The sequence below is a fragment of the Hippopotamus amphibius genome, chromosome X, assembly GCF_030028045.1.
Source record: "Hippopotamus amphibius kiboko isolate mHipAmp2 chromosome X, mHipAmp2.hap2, whole genome shotgun sequence".
NCBI lineage: Eukaryota > Metazoa > Chordata > Mammalia > Artiodactyla > Hippopotamidae > Hippopotamus > Hippopotamus amphibius.
Genome location: NC_080203.1, coordinates 65,567,483 through 65,583,526, shown reverse-complemented (window position 1 = coordinate 65,583,526; position 16,044 = coordinate 65,567,483). Strand labels below are relative to the sequence as shown.

At 38.3% G+C, this 16,044-nt stretch overlaps 1 protein-coding gene across 3 annotated transcripts in view; it reads right to left on the bottom strand.

Annotated features, from left to right (window-relative positions):
• RPS6KA6 (ribosomal protein S6 kinase A6) overlaps positions 1–10,663 on the bottom strand; it is a 162,299-nt gene extending 151,636 nt beyond the window's left edge. For 2 of the 3 annotated variants that reach the window (XM_057718747.1, XM_057718748.1), the window contains exon 1: positions 9,994–10,663. In XM_057718747.1, coding sequence (XP_057574730.1) covers positions 9,994–10,071 — 78 coding nt within the window. In that variant the 5' untranslated portion in view covers positions 10,072–10,663. The remainder of the gene's footprint in view (positions 1–9,993) is intronic. The other variant, XM_057718746.1, reaches the window with a different exon arrangement.
• Positions 10,664–16,044: the final 5,381 nt, after the last annotated feature.

Here is a 16,044-nt window from a genome sequence, read left to right as displayed (position 1 = left end):
GAAATTCAACTCTTTCAAAATCATTTTAAAAACACATAACTTGGGTCATTCATAAGATATTTTTCAAAAAAAGTATTTATAAATTCTTGTTATTTCAAAGGTTCATATTTTTTTTCAGTTAGATTCCTAACCCTAAATTTTGTCAGCAGATTAGTACAAAATTAACTTTGCAAACCACATTCTAAAGCCATTTGTCTAAACTGGGCCCCATAAGCTAAATTTTTTTTACATTTTTAAAGGATTGTTTAAAAAATATGCAATAGAGGTTGTTATAAAAGGCAAACAAACTCTAAAATATTTATCTGGCTCTTAACAGAAAAAGTTTACCACTCCTTGGTCTAAACTATATAATTTTTTAGTAATTAGAAGCATAACTTTTAAAAATGCACAAAAGAGTACCAAGTTGGCCTAGCAAAGAAATAACAAATTAAAATTATCTACTCTATGGGATTATAATTGCTGCAGAACACACAAATATTGCTTCACTCAGATTATATTCATAATTTCCTAACAATAAACCTGTATTTTCAATTTACTTTTACTCCAATGTCTCTTGTACCCTTGTAAATTAAAAAAAAAGAAAGGTCAGCAGAATGGATTCTTATTTTCCAGGCTTTTTGAAACCAATAACTTGATTGGCAGAAACTTGTGATAATCACCTCCCTGAAGGCAAGAAGAGTATGCTAGATTTTTAGAAGCTATTAACACAAATAAGAGACTAATGAATATTTAGCTCACTTTTTGGAACTGGCATAATTCACTCATCATTTTCAATATTTCACTTGTGCCATACTAAGTGTTACAAGGATTTAAAATGAATAAAGTCAAGGACACTGCTTTTTCAAAACACAGAATCTAAAAATGTAAAAACAAATAATGATGATGACATTTCTGTTTCTATCAAATTAAAAAGAGACAATGACTCTAAAGTTACTAAATTTATTCAATTGGGATGAGTCTTCAAAAAAAAATTATACCCTAACTCAAGATCATACTATATGTTCATAGACATTGTTATTTCTAGAAAAAGAGTCATGCCATGGTCCTCTTAATAATCTCTCTGCAACACAGAGCTCAAAAGTTTAAATAAAAGGGCTTAAGTCAGCCCTATGTTATCTAGCCAAGCTTATGTTTCCCAGGGACTGCTTATGTGTATATGTTAAAATTGGTTACATAAGCTATTATTTATCTTGCTATCCAGCTTCTGAATAATTTCATTATGAAAATAATGAGGATAAACCTAATTTCAAAATTTTACTACTATTGCTACAATAACCATTTATGTTCTCTGCCATATTTTAGCATACACCTCAGAAAGTTGGAGGTGAAATACACAAAATCAAACACAACCATCCTAGCAACTTGAAGGGTAACTTGCTAACCCAGAAAACCAACCTGTAGACTCTTCATTATTTCAATGTCAAGAACTAAGAGACTGAAATTCAAAGGCAATTCATTAAGACAAATACATTTCCTTTCCCATGTAGCAAAAATGACTGTAGAAGAACACTAAATAAAAGCAAAAGCGACACAAGCCCTCAGACAATAATCCTCTTCAACAGCTATAATCCACTGCCAGGAGTAAGGGGAGGTACATAAAGCAAAAATAGGACACAAACAGAATTCCTATACATACTGAGGCTCCACTCTTGACAGGTGATTTGAATAGGAGGAAATTATTAATATTTTTTAAACTATCAATATTTTTAAAAATCAAAGGAGTGGGACAGAGTTATCAGTGAACTTGTAACTTCACAGGAGTACAGAATTAAAACATTAATACCCCAGAAAAATTAAAATTTTCAAAAGCTTTCTGTCAGCCTAAATTTGTTGGTCTTTGTGACATAATATACTGTCCTTTCAGACACTTCCTTGTGACTATGAAGAAGGGATGGATATACAGTTAATTGGTTTTCAGTTATCACAGTAGAAACCCAGACCAATAATCAAATGAATCCTATCTAGTAACTAACACAACTTACACATGTAGGCATTTAATGATCATTTGCTGAATGAATGCATGCAAAATAATATTTAGAACCAATTAAAACCCATCTAAGTATCATTATGCTTTTAAAAGGACTGGTAGTTGTGCAAATGATAGGTTACTGTGAGTTGAACTAAGAATATCAATATTATATATACATTAGAAGGTATCTGTGGAACATTTTAAAACTTTGGTCCAATGACAGTAAAGCAGCTTCCCTGGTTACTGTTCAGGCAGAAATATGTTTACTCTGCTTGGCTGAAATCAGAGCTAATGACTTTAATGGTTCTAAATGGCTCCAAAATGTTCCCCATGCCAAGGCACTGGCCATCTGGCCAGTCTCATATGAACTACAACATATGCTTTGGAAATTTTATTTTCAAAGGATACATGTATTGTATGTGGTACAGCTGAATGCACATATAAACATGACGTGTACATACATAGCATTCTTTAGCAGTAACTTCTTAGAGATATGAGCTTCATGTAATCTCATTAAAATACAACCTTGGGGAACGTGAAATGAGTTTAAATTGTCCAAGGAGTTATTTATTAGGGTAAAAGAAGTACTTTGTCTAGGACACCTAAATCTTAGAGTTATTTTGTTGAAAACTACAAGAAGTTTATTATTCTTGTCAAATATTGTATGCAAAGAAAAATTATTTTATTTACTTCTCAAAATAACCAGAGATAAACACATTAATTTCCATTTTATATTTGAGGAAACTGAAGACCTTTATTCTGCTTCTGCACTTTTCTCAGAAATCAGTTGAGCCTATTTGTGTGGATCTACTTCTGGTTTCCCTATTCTGTTCCACTGATCTGTGTGTCTATTCTTCCAATCCCACACTGCCTTAATTACTTGTTACTGCCTTACCATCCCATATAGAATGATTTCTTGCACTTTAGTAATTTTTTTTCAAAATTGTTTCAGATATTCTAGGTCCTGTACTTTTACATATGAAATTCAGAATAAACATGTCTATGTCTACATAAAACCTTGTTGGATTTTATTGACCTTCATTTAGAGTAAACATAGCTATTGAATCAGAAGCTCTGATTTACTGATCTGATATGGTTGTCAACAACTTGTCTGTATATTCTCCTTATCTTCAATATCATCCTTATAAGGGAGACAACATTGTATAGAGGAAAAAACATGAATTTAAAATGATCTAGGTTCAAATTCCAGCTGTGCCTTCCACTGCTTTATATGTTTTTCTTATGTCAAAAAATACACCTTTTCTTACCAAAATGTTTTGAAGAGGGAATAAAACTGAAGAGATTACACATGCTCAATAAATGTCATTTCTTTCTCCCTTAAATTAAGAGATACATTTAAGATGGAATGGAGTCCAATGTCTTTTTATGGGTAAAAAAATTTACATTTGGTGTTAAAATTACTATTTCCTCTTAAAGTCTGTCCCCAACCACTTTACAGGAGAGACAGATAGGTCCTATAGTAAGAATAATTATTTGTATCCTTTGAAATTTTTGTTGGAGATGTGATGGGATGTTTTATTCACAATGGAGTCACTATCCCCTTACTTAGCTAGTAATAAGGTATGCAGATTATTTAGCTTCCAAATTATAAGGCTAAACTATATCAAAAATCAGCTGGGACACTTTTTTTTCTCTTATGGAAAAGCAAATTCCTCAAAACTACACAGCAAGAGCATATGAGACAGTTCAAACACTTCCTTTGCCCCCACCATATCTTAGAACAACAACAGAATAAAACATACAAAAAAATTACAATTCACAGAAAATTTATTTTAGAGCTAATTGCTAGATTAGGAACTGATATGCTTTTTTCCTGTTGAATAATGAGAACTATATGACTATTTCTCTTTTTACTTTGGCCTAGAGCTATGTTTCTTTATCCCTGGCTGTACATCACAATCATCTGGGAAATAATGCACAGGCACCCACCAGATTAGTTAAATATGAATCTCTGTGTTAGGCACTATCATAAAAAAAACTTTTTTAATTCCCAGGTATATCTGATCTATAGTCAGAACTGAGAACTACCAACCCAAGGAAATCCAAGGCCAAATTTGCAATTCAACTATATTTTAAATGTGTAGCAAACCTTTAGAGCCTGCTTACCTGTGTTCTTGTTCACCCTCCAACTCCATCCTCCATCCTTTCCATATACCTTCTACTTTATGTTTTCCCATATCCTGAGTATCAAAATAATTTTATTGGATTTTATTTCCTATAAACCATCTCAAATACTTTATGAAATGAAAAAAGGAATAAGCAAAACACACTCCCTCTCAATCTCTCTCTCTCTCTCTCTCTCTCACACACACACACAGAGCGCAGGACCTACTTCAAATGTACAGATACAAGTTAAAATCTAGCAGCAAAATCAGTTACACAGAATGCCTCCAGGGCAATTCAGAAAATAGCTCTATTATCTACAAAAGCCAGTTTAAGCTTAGCTCTAAATCTCTCTCCCATTCAACTCCCTTTCCACCTAAAAACAAACCAAAAGAAAACAATATAGACAAAGAAAAAAATACTATCATCAAGAACATTAAATAATCTTTGGAAATAACATAAATGTGTAAACATTATACAGTAAATTCTGACAAAGTACTAAAATGTAAGACCTCAAGATTCAAAGTACTTACCAGATCTTGAGAACTGTTGCTAAAGATAATGACAGCAACCACCAAGAGAAATTACAAGAAGGGAAAAAAATCTTATATTTCCCTCTCAAAATTATAGATGAGAGTCACTGAGAGGGGTGGTACTGAAACAACAATATGGGCTGAAAAAGCAATAGCACCAAGTCGGGCCTTATTTTGATATGGTGAGGTAATGATTACCTCTCAATGAAATAATCAAGCTAGGGAAATATAGAGGCCCTGACCTTAAGGAACTGACCTGAATATTTCCAGACCAGACTGGTCTAAAGGAAAACAGTCTTGGAGAAACTGGGAAGGCACCAGTGGTGGGGAGGGGTCAGGGCCCTGTTAGCCACTCCCCTCTTTTTAGTCCAAATAAACCTGGTGAAAGTATATAAGAAATACAGATGTCCCTGTTCTCTTTTCCACATTCTAGAATGAAGCACCAGTCACTATTTTCAGCACAGCCCTCTGCACCCTGGGGCTGCTATTTAAGATGAAGATTGATAAAGCAAAAATTACAGGCCTGAGTACCATTTTAAAAGCACTGAATAACTTTTTAGCTAGTAATAAGTGCATTCACCTTTAGTAGTAAAGATTTTAAGCATGCCAAGCATAACCAGAAATCTTTAGAGTGGCTTGCTCTTGTTTAAGACACTATGGCGGGGGTGGGGTGGGGAGGTTCATTTTAGCTATCTCCCTATGCTGCAAATATTTATTTATCTTTACATTAGTCCAGTGGCTAGCACAGACACTTTCATCAGCAGGCATGCATTAAATATCTATTATATTGAATTAAGTCCTACCACAACACTTCTAATTTCTCTTATTCCCCAACATCTAATCAGTTGCCATACTATTTTAACTCTGTAAGGTCTCTCCAATCAGTATTCTCCTTTTACCCCTTCTGCCCTAGTTAAAAAATCTCACTACTACTTCCACTGATTAATATTCCCCACCCTCAGTCTCTCCCCAACTCCAATCCATCCTATACACTGCCATCAGTTTTTGCCAGCACATATCTGGTCATGTCATTCATGAACTCAAAAATCTTCAGTAGCTTTACAGAACAACATTGAAAACCCTTCAACTAGCTTTAAAAGCCCTATACAGTCTGGACCTTGCCCATCTTTAGATGAATACCTCATTTCACACTATATCCCTACTCTCACATCACAGACATATCCTAGCAATATCAGATTCCTCCTTCCTCCAAGAACACCTCCACGCCTTTGTTTATACTGTCTTCATCCACCAGAAATATGCTCCTTTAATCTGTCTGTGAAAATATTATCCACTCTCCAATGCCCTGCTCAAATTCCACTTCTCTGACAAGGCCTTACTAGATCCATCCCTAAACTACCACCACAACCACCTCATTGTTGATGGTCTTGTGATTTGTATAATAGCAGTTTCTGTGTATGTCTATCTTGCCCACCTGAATGCAAACCCATGGGGCTGGGATGGGATTAAGGATGGTATATCTTTAAACACTTCACATTACAATGCTATGTACTGCACTGCCTTGTACCCAATAAACACTTCATGAACTGAACCAATTCCTACCATAACAAAAGTTCAGAATAGGGAAAAATAAATATGAACGAAACACCTCATTAGCCAGTTACAACAAATTAAATTATTTGTCTCTCTTTATCCACCAAAGTATTCCTAAATATGACCTCATATTTCATCCTTAATCATCTTGTGATTACAAATATGATCACTATACTTAGATGAAATAATCAGATCTAGGAAGGAGGTCTTAAAAAAACTGCTCATAATAGGGAAAGCTGGAGCTATGACCATAGCTATCTAAATCCCAAGGTTTTAGTATATTTGACAATAACTCAGAGTTTAGGGGCAGAGAAAAGGGCATGATGATAACTGTGGGGAAAAACAAGGAACTGGAGACCTATTGTGTGCAAAGTACCTTGCCAAGTGAATTAAACACAGTACAGTATTTAGTTTTTACATAACAACTCTTAAAGACAGTTCTTCTCCCATTTACAGATGAAGAAATTGAGGCTCACAGAGGTTAAGTAACTTGCACTGGGTCACACAGTTAGTATAAATTGGAGGTGAGGTTGGAACACAGATTAAACTGGCCTCCAAAGTCCATGTTCTTTCCCCTATTATTACAGGGTCTCATGAAATTAATGAAAACTAGCAGTTTTTCCCAATCTGCCATACATTTGCCATCCTAGTCAAGTTTTTAGAGTCTGTGGCTTTAGCCCCAAACTGTTTTTAGCAGTGAATTGTATTACTTTCAAAACTTCCTTAAACAAAAGCAGTATTTCTAAAGACATAATATAAAAGTACCAATTAAAATTTAATATAATATGATATAATATACAATTTGAAAACTCTATAGTAAACTCCATCAGGAGCCAAGCACTCTCTCACCAAAACACAAAATGCACAAACCGTGTACATGGCACTACCTCATGAAAAGTCCACTTTACTAACACAGACTATTCTTAATGACCCTTGTCCAGGAATAACCAATATCCATCACGCCTCCTAATTCTTGTTTGAAACCTCTGACACATTTTCCCATAGGACAATTTTACAAACAGTGATTAGGCTCTTCGTCATTATACCTCTTCCCTGATCCTGACAGAATCCAGGCAACAGCTAAAATTATGGCTGCCTGAGGGGTGATACCCTTTGAAGTCCCTATTCCCAGTAGACCTAACTGAGACAGTCCCTGCAAGAGCTCTCACAACCAAAACTTCTTGCTTATCCTATTTTCCCTCTCCCAAGAACCCGCTTCTCAGGAGCCAACAGAGCCCATATTTCCCTTTTTCAGGCCCATTCTCCACCTCTCATTGGAGCCAACCTAATTCTTGTTTGAAACTTCTGACACATTTTCCCATAGGACAATTTTACAAACAGTGATTAGACTCTTCATCATTATACCTCACTATTGTACCCTGGTCTAAAAATGTAACCATCCTTAATAATTTTTTCCTGTGCAAAAACATGTTAAGAGTCTAAATAACCAACTCTCACACTTCTGAATGACAATTCAAAGGTTAACAACTGCCCATGAAACAAGACAGGTAAAAGATGTTGAAAAAGACTCCACAATATATGATAGTGTATATAACCTTTAATTTTACCAGGATTTAACACACACAGAAATAGACATTGAAATTTCCTTTGACATTAAAGTTAACAGATTCTTACTTACATTTTCTTTAAGGATTCCAACACATTTTCAAAAAGTATATTCTACAATGAAAGCACCCTTAGTCCTAAAAACTCTCACGATTGAGGGCTGCAAAGCTCATGCTCAACAGTTAACATTTCAAAAGCCAACATCAACAAACATGTAATTAAAATAAATATAAATTCTGGGAAGTAAAATTGTTTCCTTCTTATCAAAAGAATACCATTATAAACAAACATCAATAACAACAATAACAACAAAACTCTTCTAAGTACAAAGCAGGTCTAAGCAGATTCAGATGAGCATTTAGTTTTCACCTAGAATATTTTTAATTAAGTCACTTGCAGGGTTAAATCTAACCAATCATAACTGTTTTAGACAAAGAAGGCAGAAATACTATCTTTACCACATTACCTTCACCTTTCGTTTTACTTCATAGGGATTAACAATTTCCACTCCAGTATTTTTCCAAATTGCTGAGGTAGAGAGACCCATTGTTAAATCTCTATAATACCTAAAACATACTGCAAACAATAAAAAAAAAACCATAGCAGTAATTACAATTTAAAACATTTCTACATTCAAAGTTAACAAAAATAATAAATAGTAGGCATGCGAAACCTCCCCTCCCCCCCCACTTCCCAACCTTATATCCAAGCATTTAACTGTTTTTATAAACCAGATGCCTGGTACTATAAGTCAACAGATTACATACATAAATAAAACAAAATTCCTCTCCCCTTGAATAGTCTTCTAGAAAATTCTTGCAAGTATGAAACATTCCAAGAAGAAATAAACCCCTCTTCATTTATCCTGTTCTTAAAAGATGTAGAATATTACAATGTATTTAGGAACTCCTTACTGTACTAGTAAAATATTTCCTATAAGTAGATAGGGTTCAACTTTAGACTCCTTCCATATTTCCACTACATCTCTTATTAAATGTTATTCTGGCATGTAATTTTAACCCCAGTTGAGTTGGAAATTTGAAAAAAGAACAAGTTAAACAGACAGCAGTCCAACATGTATTTTTAAGGATGAAGCAAGAACTTAAAGACAAATTTCCACCTAGAAATGTGGAGGCTTGCGAGTCCTACCTCAAAATATCCTACTGTGAATCAATTTGGCATTCAATATTTTTAGCAGGTCTGTGATTGTGATGGCCTCTACTGTACTACTAGGCTGTCAATCGATTAGGTTATAAGAAAAAGATCCGACTTTCTATCCCCAAAGTCTTGTTTGTGTGTTTAAATGCCGCCTGCTTTAATAACAACAACAAAAACAATAAAGCAACAATAATAAAAACAAAGTACCTGTGCACATCTAAGTTCTCACTGCACAGCTGACCAAAGCCCAACCAGAACAGTTTCAGAAGTAAGAAGAGCGGGAAGAGAGGCGAACCAAAATATTTTGGTTGAACAACCTCGCTGTCTTACCAAAGATTCTTCTTATAAGGGCTGAGGTTTGCTTTGCGTTTTCTTTTACTGAACAACGGGGCGGGGACAGCAGTTGGGCAAGGGAGAATGGGCGGGAGGAAGAGGGCGGTAGAATTCAGGGGACCGCAAAGAAGGCTACAGAGCATCACCTGAGCGTAGATAAAGAAACCTCGCCTCCAGTTAATCTCCACTTAGGTTGTTTCAAAGAACCACAACAAGCCACAAAGAATTTAGGAAAGTAACTAAGGAGCACTCATCCCTATGTGCAAATGTCCCCAGAGTTCGTCACCTTGCTGTTTCTGTTGCGCTGGGTTCCTAAAGCACCCAGGGTTCAACAGAGAGCTGGAGTCAGCAGCTGTCCCCCAAAACGTTCCCAGCTAGCAAACTTGGCACAGCGGAGAAAGAGGGACACGCGAAGCCAGGCGCGGCACCTGGCGCATCCCCCAGTTCCACTTCAGGTCGCAAAGTGAAGAAACTTAGTCGCAACTCCCGCGTGGCCCGCGAGGCAGTCACTCCGCCCGAGGCCGAGCCCGGGCCCGGGCTGCATTCACTCCTGACTCGCGAGCCCGCCGCCCAGTCCCCACCGGCTCCCAAGCGAAAGCGAGGTTTGGGCAGAGTGCTCCGCCGCCCCGCAGCCTCAAGGGGGCTGGCCTCGGCACCTCGCTTCCCAGCCCCACGCCCCTTCTCCCTCGGGCCCCCAGCAACGGTCCTGAGATGTGGACGGGGGTGGCTCCAGCCCCTCTTGGCCACCACACTAACCTCGCTGCTGCTTGCGCTGCGGCCGAACACCTCCATTTCTTGGTCCCAGGGTTCGTCTTGAGGAGCGAACGGTAACATCGCTCTTTCAGGAGCACTCAAACAGGAGCTGCCAACCGCCCGCGCGGCCGCGCATCCCGTCTTTGGAGCTTGCCTGCCGCTGCCGCTGCCGCCGCCGCCGCCGGGATCCCCAGCCTTGCCTTCAGCGACAGCTGCCCTCGCCGTGGGGGTCCCTCAGAGACTCGGAGCGAGGGGTCGCCGCCACCGCAGGCTGCTGCTCCCCATAGAGAAGACAACTCTGTGCTGCCTCTCTAAGAGCTGCCGCTCGGCTCGTGCTCACCACTGCCGCCGCTGCCGCCGCCGCGACAGTCGCTCAGCGGTGACTCCCCCCCCCCCACCCCGCTTCCACGGGCACCCTCCCAGCTCCCTGCTTTGTCAATATGGCGGCTGCGCCGGCTTTACCTGTGCGGCGCCTGGAACCCCCACCGCGGCGGCACAACAGCGTCACATGAACGTCAATGGAGATTCCCCAGCCTGGGGTGAAGGGGGGGGGGGTGGGAAAGAGGGGCGGGGATGGGTGCGGGGAACCGCGTGGTGGGGGAGGGGGGAAGAGGGGAGGGGGACGTGCTGGGCGGGGGAGCCGGGAGAGGAGTAGTAAAATCCTCTGCTAGCTCCTTGGTTAACCTGCCGGCTCCACGGAGCATGCGCGGCACTGTTCACACATGCTCAGCAGGCCCTCTCAAGTCTACCGAGCAGCCTAGCGGTCTGGAGGATTCCCAAAAAGGATGCGGGAACTGGGGACCCTCCTGAGCGTTGGAGGAGTCAGTGTCAGGGGAGGACTCCAGGAATATCTGCTTGCCGGGCTTGCAAAAACAGGTGCCCTATCCGCCGAACCACGCCCATTTTGGTACTTAGTGACAAATACTAGGGCGGGGGTTTTAGTCCATTATACATTAGCCTCCTAGAAGCTGGAGGCAGTAATAAAATAAAGACGTGGACGTGGAGAATGGTCTTGAGGACATGGGGAGGAGGAAAGGGAAGCTGGGACGAAGTGAGAGAGTAGCATAGACCTATACACTACTAAATGTAAGATAGCTAGTGGGAAGCAGCTGCATAACATAGGGAGATTAACTCTGATGCTTGGTGTTGACCTAAAGCGGTGGCATAGGGAGGAAGGGAGGGAGGGGATATGGGGATATATGTGTAAGTACCGCCGATTCACTTTGTTGTACAGCGGAAACTGCACAACATTGTAAAACAATTATACTCCAATAAAGATCTGAGGGAAAAAAAATCAGCTAAGTAAAGGGAAAACAAATACGTTTAAAATAAATTAGTACAGCTGCGCTCCCTAACTCCCCGCCTGCCCCCAATTCCACTCACGGTGTTGGTGTTTAAGCTGGTTTTCTTAATACTATTGATGACACACAGTGTTTCCAGTATTCACATACACACACATACACCACTTATTGGACTCTACTTGTGGCAGTAAAGGCAGAAGGTATGAAGTTAACTTCACCTTCACCCCGCTTTGAGGATATTGGACCTGTTGTGACAGAAATTATCATTTTTCTCTCTTCTCCAAGTCAAATTTACTGCTTTGCTACTTTAAACCACACACTGTACCAGGCGCTAGCGATTTAACTTAGATAAATAAAGTACAGCCTCATACACGAGAGATGATCAAGATCCTTCTCATGGAAATACTTCAGAACCTAAAGTAAAAAAGTTATTCCACGTTTGACACCTAAAGGAGCAACTGTAACAGCAACTAAGCCAGCTCAGTACCTTGGAGAGGTTTCTAATGGTAGACATAAAACAGCACCCCCTCCCACTACACTACACCCAGGGCTATGGTGCTGTGCTCGTGGAAAACGTTGAACTGTGCCCTCCATTTATTTCACCATCTAGCATCCAGCGCAAGCAAAGTAAAGCGGACCACAGAGATTGTCTCCTACTCTGCTTAAAATCCCAGGGAGAAAGTTAGCTTCATGAATATGATTATGTAAAAATGAAAGCTTTGAAAGTAGTTGGGGCATGGGGCTATAAACAGTGAAAATACCTGACTGTGTGCGCACAAGCACATAAACTCCCCTTTGGCTGAACTGACAGTGTTCTTAGGCCAAAGCTTTTCAGCTTTGGATATCATCTTTTCTTGCCTACTCAAAGGCTTTGTTCTGCAATTCCCCGGACCCCTGCCCGCCCCTTTCACATCATCTATTTTCCTCCCTCTATTGGGCCTTTCCCATCAGAAAAAAAAAAAAAAAAACGTGCTGGTACTGACTTCAACTTGCTGGACCGCTCATTAGCATTTGATGCAGTTCATGACTCTTTAAACATTTTCTTCACTTGACCCCCAGAACAAAACATTGTTCATTTTTCTCCTACATCATTGGCCATTTCTTCTCAGTGTCCTTTGCTGGATCATCCTTCATCTTCCTAATCTCTAAAAGTTGGAACTTCAGGGCTCAATCCTTGACCTCTACCTTACCCAACATTCTAGGCATTCCCATATCCCACCCCATTCCGTGGCTTTAAATCCCATCTGTGTGCTGAGGACTCTCAAATTTTATCTCCAAACTCTTTCTTGAAATCAAGACTTGTACATGCAACTGCCTATTCTATTTCGATACCTGGTAGGGATCTCAAACTTAACCTATTCAAACTGAATTCTTGATTTGACCCTAACCAACCTACTCCTCACCTAGTCTTCTTCGGAATAATTAATGACGTCTACCACCCACTAGTTTGTTGCTCAAACGTCACTTCAGAGTCTTTCTATGACCATCCATTCTAAAATACCATCCCCATAACTATCTAGCCTCACTCTGCTTTTTCTTCATAACACCAATCTACATGTAGTATTTTATTTATTTATTTATTTATTTATTTATTTATTTATTTATTTCCTCTAGCACCTAGCATAATGCCATAATAAGGCTCAGTAAATATTTTCTGAATGAATGAGTTTGTCCTTTGCTCTTGTTTTATGCATTTGATAAATACACCACATCAACTGTATTAAAAGTTTCCTCACTATGAGTGTATTACTCTGCTTCTATATAAAATTTAACCTTCATGTATGTTCATTCATTCAACATTCCCTTTAGTATATAAACACACTCATGTCTCTCTCATTAAAAAAATAATTAAAATCTCTTCCTCAACTCAATGGTTTTAATAGACTCCCATTATTCAAATCTTTCCATCAGTTAACCAGGCTTTTTTCTTCTGTCTCAAATATTTCTTCAATGTCTGCTCTATCCCCACTGCCATTGACTCAGTTCACCTTGTAAAATACTTACTGGAACCCATGATAACAATGATTCCTCTTAACTGATCTCTCCAACTCTAAATTTATACTGTATCCCCAATCCATCATCCTCACTAGCAGCCCATTGATCAAAATTCTCCAATGATTATTCTATCATCTCCAGTAGACTATCCAAACTCCTTAGCTCTAAATGCAAATGTTTAAATGTTTTCACTATCTGGCCTCTGACTATCCTCCTAGCTTCATCTACCATTTCATATTCCAGTCAAATTTGTGCATACGTTATTGTCTCTTCCCTATCCTAGTTTTCTTAGACAACGTTCTCTTAATAGCAGTCAATATTAACTACTAATAACTGAGAGCTGACTATGCTCCAGGCATATGCTCTTCATGAATTTAGCCCTCATAACAACTTGTGAAAATTTATATTATCTATATTTTACAGACAAGGAACCTGAGCCTAAAGTTCAGTGATTTCCCCAAGACCTCAGATATTAAATTAAAAAATCTAGAATTAAAAGCAGGTCTGTCTGGTGTCAAACCTTCTACCCCACTCTGTTGCTCTGTGAAACCTCTCTGAGCTTAACTTGCCCTCTTCATTCTTTCCTTCCACTCATCCCTGGGATAAATTAGTCACTCATTCCTCTGTACTTCCATAATATATTTTCCATATACTAATTTCAGCACTTCTTTATCTTTCTTTACCAGCCAACTTTGAGCTTTTTGATGTTAGTGAATTAACTTATTAAACTCTGCATTCACACTATATGGCTGATGCTCAATAAATATGCTGGATGGACAAACAACACTTCTCTACTTTAGCCAGACACTGTGTTAAAGCTGTGGTCTGATATAAAAAATGTATGACAGTGCTTAACTCTGTGAAGTTTAATGCCTATTTGTTCTGTGTTGACTCCCTGTATCAAAGACATATTATCCAATTTGAACTTATTAGTAACCAGGGACTCTTAGATCTAATTTCTACTAGCCAAGAAGACCTTTGAATCGTTGGTAAAAAACATGGTGACTTTACTTAAGCACAAAGGCATGTACTAAGGAAGACTGAAACTTCTAAATCTTCTACAAAGTATACACAGCAGAGTTTGTTGCTTTCCCTTCAGTCTTCAGGATACTTTTGCCTCAAAATTTCTGTATGCCTATGTATCTCTGGATTTCCTGTTATTGTAGCATAGCATTAAAAGTTTACAAAATATTAAGCAACATTTTGGTGGTTCTGGAACTGGGATGTACTATAACTAGTTTCTAAATAATATATTGTTCATAATAACTACGCTCCAATATAAAATAAAAAGTTTTTAAAAAGTTAAGAAAATAATGCTCAGCCACAAAAACTAAGAAAAAAAAAAAAAAGACGAGATGGACTCTACCACCATTAGAGGATGCTTTCTGAATATTTACAGGACTAGGAAAAGGGTACACAAACCTCCACACTGACTTCTTTGCCCCGTGACAAATGGCACACATTGGATGACCAGGGTCAGGTGTGAAAGTGGGTAGTCATGCAATTTAGCTAAAAAAAGTTAACTGACCCATATGGAGATAAAAACCAATTCATCTTGGCCCCACTAAGGGAGTGTGAAATATGAACCGGGGGCCTTTGATCAGCAGATCACAGACCACCCACAGATCCTATATTGTGGTTCTGATTCCTAAACTGTGACATATACAAAGTAATGCACATTGGGGTATAATTATAGAAAGAGCAACACGGTCCCTCAGTATTCTCTGCCTAGTTCCCCAAAGTTTAGAATCCAAATAACTGGGAGTGATGAGCCAACACAGAGCATAAAAGCACTATTAGAAAAATATTCAAATCTTTTATCTTGGAGATATTCTGATTTAAAAATATAAAAATGGGATCTGTTTACAGAAACAGAAAAAGTTTTTTTTTTAGCAAATACGTATTATATTTAAATCATTCCTTAGGAGTGTCAGATAACTTATGTTCTCTAAAAATACTAAGTAACTTTGGTCCCCCTACAAATCAATTTCAAAAGGGGGAGCAAGTCACACATACTTGTGAACTGTTTCATTATTGCCTTTTTGTTGAAATGAATGAGATTAAACAGTAAATAAATGATAAATATGACCACAGTTTAGTAGTTATTCCTCTTTGGGCAGTAACTAAAATTTATAATACACAGAGAGTGAAGTCCCTAGAGAGGAGGAAGAGTAGCAACCATTGTATGTAGTCTAACTCCTAAGATTTTTATGAAAGATACATACATTTTATGATTTAGCTAGAACACCAACTCACTTCATTTTAACAACGGCACATGTTACAAAGGAGTTATTCTGTGTTATATAAGCAAAATATCAAAAAGTAAAATTTTATTTTATTTCTAAATATCTTTAAATCCAGCCAACATATTTGGTTATAATGCTATTTTCTGAAAATAAAAAACAAAAAACAAAAAAACAGTTGATTGTAATAGTGGGTTTGCCAAAATCTTAGAATGATGGATCTGCTAAACAAGAAATGAATTCCTAGGATGACATACATAAGTGTAATAACTAGCCATAGTTGACAAAACAGATACATTTTTATAAGCCCAAGCAAGAACACCAAATGTGAAGGTAATCTGGCTGCCCACATTCTTCACAGCATTATTCACCAAGGTAGAGCCAATTAATTTGGTTATTTGATGTCTCTTCCCTAACACAATTTTTCATTTGGGTCCCTTGCAAATCTTAGAACTTTGTCAAGGAGAGTTGCTTCTGAGATAAAGGATATGAAAGTAACCATGTTATCCTACTCA